Source organism: Electrophorus electricus, chromosome 2 (genome assembly GCF_041902795.1).
Source record: "Electrophorus electricus isolate QZ-2024a chromosome 2, ASM4190279v1, whole genome shotgun sequence".
Taxonomy (NCBI): domain Eukaryota; kingdom Metazoa; phylum Chordata; class Actinopteri; order Gymnotiformes; family Gymnotidae; genus Electrophorus; species Electrophorus electricus.
The window spans coordinates 35727896-35742221 of record NC_137498.1 but is presented as its reverse complement, the minus strand read 5'-3'; the positions used below and the strand labels follow the sequence as shown (position 1 = coordinate 35742221).

Sequence of the window (14326 nt, the reverse complement as noted above, 5' to 3'; positions counted from 1 at the left end):
CCAAATAATATGCTATTAGGAATCTTGTTGTTAAGGTCCTGCGTTCGTAAAATGACCAGTGATGAATGGGTTAGAGGTGAGTGGAACTGAGCTTGTAATCAACAAGATGTAAATATAAACTTAACTGCACCTACAAGATAAATGCACGGAATAAAAGTAACCAAGCGTAAGTTACATTTTCACTCCTATATCTTCAGTTAAATTTCTCGCAAATTCTAAATGAATAATTGCACATCTGTCTACCTGAAATAGGAAGGGTCATATTAGAGGTTCCCAGTAGTGTAGTCTTTTAAGGACGATTGTACTGTGTAGTAGCAAAATATGGAAAAATAGGAGGAATTAAATAGGTGATTTGGGTTTTTGTTGTTGTTGCTTTTGTTGCAGAAGTCAATATAATTTACAGCTGAAAGAGCAGGTGCGACATAAAAACCCCAACGAACGCGTTGTTAAGAAAATTAATAAAACGTTAATTTATTTAGACTGAAATATGCTGAAGCATTATAAAGTAAATGCGATGTAGACAAGGGTTATTAAGGATGTCCCTTGATGGCGTTCCCACAAATCACAGATTTGCCGGTAGGTGGGAGTGTTGTCATAGATCAGTGCTGTTCGACAATCGACATGTCACTGGAGACGTGGTGTTTCCTGCCAGCTTCAGTCTGGATCAGGGAAAGTGTAGGTGTGCATATGAAAAAGAAATGGGTGTATTTAAATCACTACTAAAATTGGTTGACATTTAGCCATAATGTATTTGTAATTATATCTGATCAAGTTTGATGTAACGCCACGTACTAATTATAGCGGATTCAAGATTGTGTGCAGTACCAAGGAGTGATACAGCATCTTTAGAGTGGACAGCATCCATACCGTGATAAGGTAAGTATTGTCATTCATTTTGAATAGATGTCGAATAACCTAAATTAATCGATTGCTTTTGTTTACTTGAATAAGTCCTTTGTTTCAATTATAGCCAAAATTCATACTTTGCGCAGTTCGCTGTCCTTATATTCGCGAATGGAATATGACGTCATGGTGCTAATGCTGCTAGCTCAATGGGCTACTTACCCTGTGCAGTTAATCATCTTTTTATTCTTAATGCATCATTATAAATAATCACAGTAATCTTTATCTTGATCTATTGCTAAAATAGCCATACCAAAAGGCATGATGTTACTCATGCTCTCTCGACATATGTTCACATATCAGAAGCTTGCATGTGCAGTAAAGCTTCATTTTTATTCCAGGCCAACTGTCATTTAGATAAGCTATTGCAAGGATGTTCCAATGGCCACTTTATTCTGTTTTTTTCCCTCTACCTACCTCTCTCTCCGTAGCACTCCACTGTGCTCAAATGTTTACACTCTGGGGCCTGTACTACCCTGCCCTTGTTCATTTTATGCATATGCTCTTGCTGCTGTGGTCAACTATGACACAGTGCTTTAAAATCTGCCATATCAAGTTTTTATCAGTGTTATACAGGTCAGCACTATTGTGCTATTCCATTTTAAATTTTGAACCAAATGATCTATTTGTCATACCCTTACTAGATAAATAGTTGTCCTTAAGTCTGTTTATCTAAACTCACTGAGTGAGACCTAGCAACCTCATGGCATGAAACACTTGGTTCCCATCTGCCAGCAAAGATCTTAAATTACTATATTGAATTGATTGGATGATAAATGGGCAACTTTTAACCAGAACAATTAGTCATTAACAAATAGCTTAGGATCCAGAGTCCAGAAATTCATTTTCATAATGAGGAATATGAGGAACAAACTGGTGCTAATAAGGACAAACTGTGCGAACCTGTTTCCTTACTGTGTCTCTCTTGTTAACATAGCAGGACAAAATGGCTGACAAGAGTGACCTAAAAGCTGAGCTGGAGCGCAAGAAACAGCGCCTGGCTCAAATCAGGGAGGAGAAAAAGAGGAAGGAGGAAGAGAAGAAGAAGAAAGAGGTGAGGACCACCATCACTTGGAGGATTTCTGTACAGAGGCAGCTTAATCCAGTGATGAGTGTAGGAGTTGACATAGAATGACATGAATGACATAGGGATGTGTGCATGTATGTATGTGTCAATATACAGTCTGAAACTCAGCAGAAAACAGAGGCTGTCCCCGAAGACTCCGATTTGGACCGTAAGCGCAGAGAGACCGAGGCACTTCTCCAGAGCATTGGAATCTCCCCAGAGCCACCATTAGGTATAGTACAGTCTCCACATGTAGCACACATCAGGAACATGCAGGAGAGTTTGTGTCTTCACACTACCCATCTTAGGCTGGCTGCATTGTCTAGTTGCAACAAATATTAATGTTTGCTGCCAGCACTAATTGGGAGTTAGCTTATGCTAAAATGGTTGTACTCTTTGCCTCCTTTGAACTTTATTTATTTTGAAGTTCATAGAACTTAATAGAATATCTCCACATTGCTAAGTTTGTCAGTTTTACAAACAGTTTTTTCGAAGCTGATCCACATTATGGTATATTGGTGTTTTACCGTATTTGTTATTTCATACTGAAATACCATAAATTCTCCAGTTTGATTATGGAAGACACAAAAATATGCACATAGTTCTTAGTGATAATATTTAATGTAGTAGTTAATGCAGTGCATAAAGTATCTACTTCTGCACCCCCTGTACACCCCCCAAATATTGTTTATGTAATTACACACAACCTTAAACTATTGGTTGGAATCCTAAATACAGCTCTGCAGTTCTCAAAATGCAACTACAGTTTTTTTTTCTTTTTCTGGCTAACATTTCTATATGTAGTTGACCAACCTTGCTGAATTATTTTGAGATTTTCATAAAAGGGTAGCCTTGAAAAAGGAAGTTAGATACACTATAGTGTCTCACTTGTAGTCACCATTTGAAGTTATCTGGCTAAGGCAGCATGTACATAGACAGTAATGTTTTACTATTAATGCCATAGTGCCTTCTTCAGAAAGCTGTGAAGGGACCACTGTAAACCAGCCCCCATAATGAAAATTATACATTTCATTGGTCAGATTTCCTAAACTTTTGCTAATAGACTTACATTACAGAACCCCTCAAAACATCACCAGAAGGGCAATGTAGGCACATATATAGCAGTGAGTCCCTGCAACCATACTAATGTGAAGTTTTGATTAGTTGCACTCTTGGATAGAAATGCATCCTCTAGTAACCAATAATATATGAAATAGCCTTTATGAATAAGCCTGTATGAATATATTTTTTATTTTACTTTATTTATGAAATATGTTTATATATATTTTTGTCAACTTTTTTGTTAGCCCTTCTCTGAAGGGTTAGATGGGCCTGCCTGTACAGTTCTGGTGTACTGGTGGATTGACGTGTACATGAATTAAAGTTACTCCACTTCTTAGGAACGCTTACATTTCTAGAGCCACCTAGTGGGCATATGACTCAATAACCTAAAATAACACTTAGTAGGTGTACTAGTCAGACAGATAAATACCTTTATAAATTCCAGAGGAAAATTCACTGACAGCAGCAGGAGCAAAAGAAGAGTACATGTAAGAAGTATTTAAGAAATAATACAAATAAAATATTTTTATTTGTAATATATAATTATATGTTTATTTTTAATTTGTAATTATTTGTAATATGTAATTATATGTAATTATATGTTTATTTGTAATATGTAATTATAGAATATAGAGTAAGAATGGCTATATATACATACAAGTATTCTGAGTAATGTAAAGTGATTGTGTAGTAGTATTAACCACAGAGAAAATGAATGATAAGCAAGTGTTATAAATGGTGTGAATGGTTCCAAACAGCAGGTGTGAAAACAATGGATATGTAGTAAAGAGCTATTTTGACATACATTTCTCAAAATTGATCAGTTGTCTTAACAGCATTGGTGATCCGAATAGTGATTTTTGAGATAGTGGAAGTGTACTTTGGGACATTTACTGCTTCCATTAAAGCTGGAATATCAAATAAAATCTCGTAATCAATGACTGGGGCAAGTATTTTAAAAACTGGCAACACCAGAGAAACAATGATTAATTCTGCTTAGCTATATGCAACTCATAGGTCTCCATGTAGATCTGATGTTGAGCAAGATCATTTGGACAACTAAATTTCTTTCTTATTTAAATGACCTTCATGTTAATTATATGTTTTAGTCCCAACGCCAATGTCCCCTTCAAAATCAGTGAGCACACCGAGTGAGACGGGAAGTCAGGACTCAGTGGATGGGACTACTGTAGGCAGGTATGTTTCCTTCTCACACCTGACCAAGACTTTAATGACAGTTTAAGATAATGCTACTATATAAAGAATTAATAAGAACAATATTAATATTTGGGTTATCAGGAAATGTTATGTTATGAACTATTAACTGAATTCCATTGCCCAAGTACTCATCTGCTTCATGTTACCATAGTTACATCATAGTTATGCTATAGTTAGTATAGAACATATACTACACTAATAATATGTGCAAATGACATATGAGTTTCAGTATCAAATAGAGAGAAGCATAGAGCACTCAGCTATAACGTTACACTAACAATAACATGTTTACATATATGTCTATGTCTATGGCAATTTCATAATATCATATAAAGCATCAAGAATGCTCTCTGAAAGATGATCAACACCAAACTAAAAAAAAGGTTATCCAGGCTCCTTTGTTTAACTGATTGCTCTGTCTCTTTGTGTTTTTGAATGGCATCAACAGATATAGGTAAGAACTAGTGTTAGTGTTTTTTTGTATGTGTGTCCTGCAGTCTGTAGTTTTTGTCTCTGTCGCTGAATCACCAGAACTGTAAATTCAGCAGAGGTTATCTAGAGTTGACTCTGGTCCAGCTGCTTCTAAGAGCACATGGCCACAGAGGGGACCTTAGAATGCAGAACGACCTACTGAGCTTTGAACTGATTAAGTGAGCAGGTATTGATAGCAAAGAATAACATGTAAGAAACATTTTCAGCATGACATTAAAGGAGTCTGGTTCTTCATCTTTCTGATGTAGCTCCGTTAATCATTGTATGGCGAGGTGTTGTTTCCTCCATTCACTGAAGAGTGTGTGCAGGGGGCTGGAACTGTGTGGGTAAGGTGAGGGCTGACATGACCAAAAGGGCTGGGCTGCCTGTACTGTACTCAGCAGACAGGCCTGTAATTAAGCCTGAATCATGCAGGCCTGCAGGCTAGAGATGAAGGCTACATTTGACATGTGATGGCCCTGCTCAGTCCTGTCATGGCTCCCTGCAGGGGACATGCTTCTGCTCACCACTGCTATACACTAAGAGGAAGGATGGGCCTTCAAACCTTAAAAGTCTCATACTGTCTACATCCAATGGTGTAAAAGAGATATTACTCAGAAGGTAACAGAGTAATAGGCCAAGGGCCACAAATGAAAATATAATAATAATAATAATAATAATAATTATTATTATTATTATAATGATGATGATGATGATAATTGTGATAAACGCAATGGAATTAAACAACAACAACAAAACATTAATCTCTCAATGTGATGACTATACAAAACTCTTAGCACCTGTGGACCAAACAGCTTTGTGGCTAGATCTGGGTGACCATTTCACATTCTTTTGAGCATTTACAACTCTTGTCCTCTCTTAGGTCAGGTGGCATTAGTAAGTACAAATCAGACCCACGCAGTGAGAGGTATGTATCTGGAGAGGAGTAATGAGAATTTAAGCAAGGGTTTTGCTGAGGTGTGTCTGCTACTCCGTAAACATCCCTGACCAACTTATGTCAGTGGCGCATGACAGAAAAACAAGCAGTTTAGTAGGTTCCCTCATGCTGACTGCCTGATGTCTCCTATTACCTCCAGCCTTGATTTTAGCAATTCCTCTTGCATGGTTAGATTGGAGCCATTTATCATAGCATGAATGACAATCCAGTTTTTTAAGTGTCATCCTTTAGTAAAACAGGGTGTCAGTTTGACACTTATGTTTGAGTGTGCATACTTTTAGTGAAGGAATAATAGGCATGGTCATGACTTTTACTGAAGGTTACTGAAAAGTTTAGAAGGTCAATACTACCCTTTAACAACTCATCCAATAACAACCAGGGTTTGAAGGATGTGTGTGTGTGTGTGTGTGTGTGTGTGTGTGTGTGTGTGTGTGTGTGTGTGTGTGTGTGTGTGTGTGTGTGTGTGTGTGTGTGTGTATGTGTGTGTGTGTGTGTGTGTGTGTCTGTGTGTGTCTGTGTGTGAACGTGTGTGTGTGTATGTGTTTGTGTTGGCTTAAAGGAGCAGTTGGGCTAAAATTACATTTACACAAACAGACAGTCCTTAAATACATTGACATTGTTCTGTTTATTTATTTGTTTGTTTGTTTTTTATATGCTAGGATTGCTAACAAGTAATGGAAAGTGTGTGAGGCATAATGCTGAATATATGCTCAAACTGCATCCCATTCTTAAGTAATGTCATACAGACTTTACTAAGTTGATGGAAGCAAAATATGGACAACACACAAGTAATGCATTGCCTGTGTGAAAAGTAAGTAGAACAATCAGTGTAAATGTGATTTTGACTGAATTGTTCTTTTAAATACAGCTTTAGTGTGTGTTTGTGTGTGTGTGTGTGTGTGTGTGTGTGTGTTTTGTGTATGTGTGTGTGTGTGTGTTTTGTGTATGTGTGTGTGTGTGTGTGTGTGTGTGTGTGTGTGTGTCTGTGTATACACACACACACAGTGCATATATATATATATATATGTGCGCACTGTGCATATACACACAGTGCATATATATATATATATATATATATATATATATATATATATATATATATATACACACACACACACACACACACACACACACACACACACACACACATACACACAGTGCACAGTACATTCGTCATATATGAAACAGCATTCATATATGTACATTCAATTACACCTTATGCTTACATGTACACTCATCTTTCAGTCTTTCAAGAGTGGCACTGGACTGTGAAAGATGATAGCTTTTGCATTTTGTCTGTTTGACTTTTTTTCTGTAATCAAATTCATGTACCACAACAAAGGAGTGCTCAGGTGACTGTATATGTACTGTATATGAACATTCCACTGTTTTTATATTTGTTTATACATTACATGTTCCCTCTCATGGCTAGAAGTTATGTATAAAGACAGTCAGTTTAATCAGCCAAGTTTAATCAGCCTTTAGAATGTTGGTGCTGACAGTTCACCACTGTATAAGTAATATGTCTCACAGTTATTCATCTGAACTGTTGAAAGCCATCCTGTACATCCTAGGTAAGCTGTGTTGTACATGAATACATTAGCTGTACAAGATACATCCCCCTTAGCTTTGTTGGGAACCGTGTCCTCCTGTGCACAGAGGACTGGTTCCTGTGTCTGGTTCCCGTTTCACTTGCCTTGCATGTGAGTTTGTGTTGGAGATGTGCGTTAATGTGTATGTATAATCATGCATGTTCTCTGCCTCCTGGCCTGCGTAACCCCCCCCCCCCCCCACATCTCCCCCCAGGACCCTGCAGTGGGACACTGACCCTTCTGTTCTGCAGCTGCAGGCTGACTCTGAACTCGGGTACTTCCTCCTTCCTGTTTCCTTTGCTCAGCATCTCCATCTAGCAGTCTGTTTTTCCTTTGTCTCTCTTGCAAAATTTCCATCTATCCATCCATCCATCCATCCATATCTGTATTTCTCACTCACTCTGTCTCTCAGTACTCACTGTGGATCTGACTCACTGTCTGATCTTTTATTTCTTTTTCTTTGTCTCTTACTTACCCCTCCCCTTCTCATTCTCTTTCTTTTAAAGTTTGTCAGGTTTAAGTGCTTTCAGCTGGTTCCTCTCCAGCTGTTTGCAGGGGCTGTGTATGGCATTGATTGATGTTCCCTGCCAGTACAGGTGCAGAGAGCCCTCTAAGAGCTAAACATGAGCGATAGAAATAGTGTTACTGCAGTATTTGTTGGACTTCTATATAAATATACAATATTCAAAAATTCCAAGTCATATCACTGTGGCACAACCTCAAATCTGCCACAAACCAAACTGGCCAAGAGATTTAATTTAGGGCAACATGATATTGTCAAAAATACTACATAGTAATTATTATTAAAAAATGTAATGATTTTAATATGTGATACAGTATATTAAAACACAACGGTAAACTCTTGACATGACATGGATTGCATTATTTGTTCCAATTTACTCACTTTTGTCAGATGTTGCCATGATTCATCAAAACACTGATCACCCCTCTGGAAAGTCTAAAAGTGACTCACAGCTGAAACAGTGAACAGGATGCTCATACAAAAATATTGTGGTTTGTTAGAGGCCTCTAGTGCACATTTGAGTCTTCTGCAGTATCAGTTTTGCAAAGGCCAGTATTGTGATAACATTAACCAATAATGTATTAGTCAGGCCTAATTTGCTTACATATTGTTGCCATAGTGCTCCCTTTAAAATGAAAGCAATGGACATACCCAGGTGACCGGAATGGACTGCACAATGTGTTTTTGCATGTGTGTGTGTGTTTGTATGTGTGCTTGCATATGTGTGTGTTCTCAGACGTAGACTTCACAAGCTGAGGGCATCTAAGATAACCCAGGTGGATTTCTTGCCCAGAGAAGTAGTCTCCTACTCTAAAGAGACACAGACTCCTCTGGCAGCTCATCAGTCAGAAGGTACACTCGCTGCCATTTTACACAGTCTATTACATAAAGCTATTACTTCTCACACTCTGCAAGCATGGTTTATTAGTGGTAAAAGTTTGCTCTGTGACTGACATGCTATTGTTGTAAAAAATGTGTTTTACATTGTTTCACCATGTCATTTTACTTTTCAAGCTACTGTATATCAAGAGTTATTTAATTTTATTTGCAGTTTATTGAACTTCCATGTAAAGATTTCATGGTAAGCCAAGTTTGTGCAGGTCTTGAAATTAAAAGTGTCTTCTCAGAGAGGCACTTTGATTTTCATCACTGTCAGGTGTGCTGCCATTCTTGCTGTCTGGTATCGAACCTGGTCAGATTAAGATTCATTTGAGCAGCAGTGGACTCCATTTCCTGAGAGGAAAGCCAGGGGAATGGCTCTTTGAAAAGAGATGCCTGACCATCAGTGACTCTGCCTGGAATACAGAACAGTGAGGGCATTGAGAACAGCCGTTAAGTGGATGCAGGTTGGGGTAATTCAAGATGGCTTCTATCATCAGAACATCACCTGGAATTGGGCCTGCCTCTTGGGGGAGGGCCACTAGTTTACTTTCACGTCTGCTGAGATCATCTCGAGTGCTGTCCAGGTGCTTATTAACTTCAAGGCAGTGTGTGGTCAGTAATAGACATTGTCCTGTTTGTGTAGATCTATTGGTTAAGTAAAAGAATATAAGCAGAATAAGAAGCCCTCATTTTGCATCAAGCACTCTATGAAAGAGGACCAAATGAATTAAACTCATCCTATGAAATGTGAAAGTGGTCAGTCAAACCCAATTTGGTTTGTTTGAGAAAACATAATGATGGGATATATAGCCATATTAGAGTAGCTGTGGTTTGTATTGCAAATAGTAGGGCCTATTGTCTTCTTTATGCCTTATCTGAATACAGCAGTTACACAGTGTTCATCCATCAATTGCTACATGTCTATACTAATGTTCTCCAGTGTTTTTAATATATGCTCAGATTGTACATCTGAAGGTAATCACATTTAAAGCATCATACTTCAATTCCATTTTCAAATTTATTACCTTGTTAAAGTGAAGCACACATTGTACTGAACTAATTTGATTGCATCCTCCAGACTTGGGAGCCAGGCCTGGTATAAAACAGATGGTTTGAAAAAAGCTCCCTAAACATCTCCATATGGATGGTGCCTTTAACAAGCATCAGTTGGGTGTTTTGCATAACATTGTTGGTAGGCAGGTTTTCTTCTCTTTTTCCTCCCATACAAGTTTAATCTGTGAACAGCACACTTCAGGTGTGAGTTGTCCTAAATGAGGTTTTCTGCGGTAGGAGAGCTGCTTCCCTCTTTTCCTCATCCTGCCTTTTGCACCAAAAACCCCACCATCTTCTCATGGCTCCTTGATGCCTGCGTTGGCAACAGCTGCCTGCCATGTGATTGGAGACTTCCTGTCATTATAATTGATGTGTTTTTATTCCTTCCACTTCCTTGAAGCCTGATCAGAATTAAAATTGCTGGCGAAACTTCCTGTCAAGGCGGGTCATTTTTTCAGCAAGTGCAGCCACTATGCCTTTGATTGGCCGGTGCTCTTAGCGATGCATGCGATCAGTGCAATTCAGTTTGTTTTTTCCACCTATTTGCTTTGGGCCAGATGCATTTTCAGATGAGGAGCAGTCTTACAGCTGGCTAGAGCGACAGCATTGTGCCAGCTGGTGACCATGTCCTGTAGACACTTAGAAAAGGGAGAAGAAAGAGGGGGTGGAGTGCGAGCTACACAAGAAAAAAAGGGAGGAGGGGCAAAGAGGAGAGAGAGAGAGACAGAGCTTGATTTGAATGTATCACTTCACTTCAAGTCTCGTACTCTGTTTGTTCAGGCTGTTCTAGAAGTTCCTTCCATTGATTGGTGAACGTAAACAGACTCTGTATTTGTTGGCCTGCAATTCTTTCTTTCTTTCTTTCTTTCTTTCTTTCTTTCTTTCTTTCTTTCTTTCTTTCTCTCTCTCTCTCTCTCTCTGTGTCTCTCTCTCTCTCTCTTTCTCTGTCTGTCTCTGTCTGTCTGCTTCTTTGTGGAGTAGTTTAAGGGAAAGCCAGGTGCGCAGAAGTTGAAAGATATTGTACTCATTAGGTATAATAATACCAACAGGGACACTTGTACTTGAATAGAGGTCACCATGCGCCAACTACTTTCCCACACTCATTTGAACATGTTTGAGCATTTCCCAAGGGCAGTGTTTGAGATTAGCCAAGATACAGGGTCCTGAGATTCTGATTTCCATGTAGCCTCTAGCCGTGTAACTTACTAAAATCATGTCATTTTAAGTGGTAGCATTTTTAATCAAATAGAGAGGTACAGAGTTCAATGCATTTAAGCCCAATTTAAAGTACAGTTTAAAAATGAGAACAGATTCTATTTTGGAGAGACCAAGCTGTGTTTATTGTGTCATACTTATCTGTTTTATTGACATGCATGTTGGCATTGTTTATTCACATGTAAGTTTTCTATAAAGTCACCCTTTCTAAGACTTGAGATCAGGTTAAAGTTTACAGTATTTCTGTAACTTGTAATACTAAATGATACTGAAAAGATTCAGTCACCAGTGTGCCATGATGACATAGCTTAAAGAACTACTTTGTCTAATTATTTTTAACCTTATGGTAACTTTACTGAAAATTAAAATAGTAGAAAGGACCTGGGAAAAAAATTAAAGTAACATTGGTGTACAGAGGTTCACCAAGGTGGATTTTGACCTGTATGCTCTACAATAAAGAGATTCTAACATTCTTACATCTAGAAGGCCACATATGTCCATTCTCTGCACAGCCCTGGTTCTGTTGGGCTTTGCTGCTGCTTTTAGCAGGTTCTATCGGGCCTTCTGACTGTAGAATCGGCACCTCAGCCCTCAGCCTTCTTGTGCCCTGAGGGCTGCACATGGGCCCTCAGATCCCAGGCTGACCACCACCAAGTGCACTTTCCCTGTTTGTTTTATGCCATAATAGATGATTCTTAGCGGAAGAAGGGAGACCATCACAGCTGTGTGTTTGAGTGGAACAGAGGAATAAACCTAGGCCTAATTTTGCCTGTGTGTCTGATCGGTAATGCTGACTCTCCTCTAGGCTGACCTCTGGTCATGATCCATGTGGGATCCTTTATGTTCACAGTGCTCAGCTGCACGGTTTAAACAAGGGCTGGTTTGATGTGCTCTTGTGACTGTTTAGTTAACCCTCATTAAACTTCGTTTAGCAGCATTCATGTGGAGGTTGCATTGGGTCAATGGCAAATCTATGATGTGTGCAATTTTCTATTACTAATAGATCTGACGACTGATATGGTTTCATTGTGAAGGGCAAACCAGCTAGTGCCTAATTATAGTTGGAAAACTTTACAGTTTTATGCATTGAAGGCAAGTGGCAATGAAATCAACTCAGTGCTGTTAAACTGATATTGAGTTGATGTGTATGTAAAATATGGCTGGTTATTGTGAGTCAGTGGTCTTAGGGTTATGACCCATGTGAACTTTTGACTCTTTGAGAAAGCCCATTCTCCTAAGCTGAAGGGATTGTCTTGCATCAGTGTGTGTGACTCTATTTAAGACATTTAATGTAATGATCTTTTCATTTCCATCCCCGCATTTGCTGTGATGAATATGAATAGTGTGAGTTTTGTCTAGGTTCCTAGTCAGAAATCACTCTCTCCTTTGTGTGCATTGTTCACACTCAGTCATATTACCCACCAGTCACTGGCTGCAATAAACATGGCTACAGTGCTTATTGGGCGATATAATTAGTATGACAGAACAGGCTTGTCATTTCTGAGGGTCACTGAGACAGGGTGACATTGCTGAGAAATGTCTAATCAACTGGATAGTGTATGAGAAGATCCTGACAGGGTCAGCTTCGCAGGCAACAATATATCTTATCCCATAAAATATCCCAACTAAATTTGGCACCTTTCTGTGGCAAGAGGTTTAATGTGAAAAACTATACAATATTGAGTTACCAAGGGTGCAATTTGAGAGAAACACATCCAATCTTCTACTGTTCTCTGCATTGTAAGGAAAGTATTATAATGGAATTTATGCTTACAGAAAAAGAACAGGGTTCACCTTAAATCCGCATATAGCTGTTCTGCTGCCATGTTTCCTCATGTTAAGTTGCCCTATATTCGGAGCATAGCCAAAAGCAACAGAGCTTGGAGCTGTGGGCATGGCAGAACGCTGACACGGCATTAGCAAGCTTACCCTCTGATTTCCAGCAGGAGATCAGTATCAGTTTCAGCTATAAGATTTTGGGAAAAAGCGAGGAGCGTTTCAGCCATGTGAGGGTCCATGGGTCGGGCCTCAGTGAAGGCTAGCACAGGGTCAGAGCACAGACCAGCTCGCTGACACAGTCCAGGACACAGGAACAGTCTCACTCAGCCAAGCTATGTGAACCCCTTAATGGGCTGCAGTGGAAACATGGCTGAAGAGCTGCTTTTCTGAGGGCAGAGGGATGCTGAGGGCCGCCATGTTATCGTAGTGGTAATTGCTGTTAGTGAACCGCAAATGGCTCTCAGTCATACAGTTTTGCACTTAAACTTACCCACCCAAGTGTGGTGATTAACTGACAGATTTTTTTTTTTTACAGTTTTTTTTCTGTACTTCTGTTTTAAACTTATGGTAGACCTTAATGTTTCCTAATTGCCAGAAAGCATGGTTCTTACTAACTGCTAATCTGTAAGGCATTATCCAGCACTGAGTGAGAGAACTGCAAGGCTTATAATGAAGTAGTTAAGAAACAAAATAGTAAACTACAAAATATAGCAGCAAACACCTTGATTTAATTGTGTGTTTGACTACAGAGTATTTCTGGAATTTATTTTGACAGTCACAACTTTATTGAATCTGAGATTACTATAGATATACTACTATATAAAATTACTCTAGATTTTTTTTACATATCAACACACCTAAAAATTCACAAAGATTGCTTCAAATGCAAAACTGTCCCTCACAATACACGATTCTACCATGGCCCAAAAACAGATGAACACAGGCGTGAACACTGACTCCTTTTGTCAACCTGTGATGAATAACTGCATATATGCTTTGAATGTGTGATGTGGAAACTCTGGCAGCTTGGAGCCAGGTGCTGGAGGACAGCAGTATGGCCGATGGGGATCTGTGGGCCTTGAGCTGAGAGGCTAGCCACCATGATCTGCAGTCTATGGGCCCCACGGCCTGTAGTGGCTCGCCGGGCTCCGGCTCTCGCTTGTCTGGGTGTGCTGCTGAGCCGTGCGCTCGGGGTCACATATGGAAGCGCTTGCCTTTGCTGTGTTGTTTCAGCTCTCTCATGCAGGAGAAAAGCCGTGGGTGTCAGCGTTCACGGAGCTAAAGGTTAGAGCCAAAAAATTCCCCTGCTCACGCTCACACTACAGCGACTGTGCTGCTCCCCGCACCCTGTCTGAGAGCGGAGGAAGAGTCATTTGGGATTTAGATGTAGTTGCATTTACTCTTTTTTTTATCCATGTTGTCAGAATGAATCGGTTGCACCCAAGCCTTGCTGTACCTCTGCTCTCCCCACTGTAAACTGTTCGACTGTGAATTTCAGCACCATCATCCTGCTCCGATTTCATGCCAAAAGAGGCCCCAGCCCCAAATGCTTTGGATCGAAGCAGGATGCCAGTCAAACCAGAGAGGGAGAAAAAATCTGATAT

General features: G+C 39.5%; 1 protein-coding gene across 10 annotated transcripts in view; it reads left to right on the top strand.

Annotated features, from left to right (window-relative positions):
• Positions 1-28: 28 nt before the first annotated feature.
• Positions 29-14326, top strand: part of dync1i1a (dynein cytoplasmic 1 intermediate chain 1a) — a 42466-nt gene continuing 28168 nt past the window's right edge. Inside the window, exons 1-8 of one of the 10 annotated variants that reach the window (XM_081701485.1) lie at positions 29-166; positions 802-876; positions 1844-1957; positions 2087-2201; positions 4141-4228; positions 5604-5648; positions 7485-7544; positions 8530-8645. In XM_081701485.1, coding sequence (XP_081557611.1) covers positions 1850-1957; positions 2087-2201; positions 4141-4228; positions 5604-5648; positions 7485-7544; positions 8530-8645 — 532 coding nt within the window. In that variant the 5' untranslated portion in view covers positions 29-166; positions 802-876; positions 1844-1849. Of the gene's footprint in view, positions 167-608; positions 877-1840; positions 1958-2086; positions 2202-4140; positions 4229-5603; positions 5649-7484; positions 7545-8529; positions 8646-14326 lie in introns of those variants that run through there. The other 9 variants (XM_081701473.1, XM_081701483.1, XM_081701489.1 and 6 more) reach the window with 9 other exon arrangements.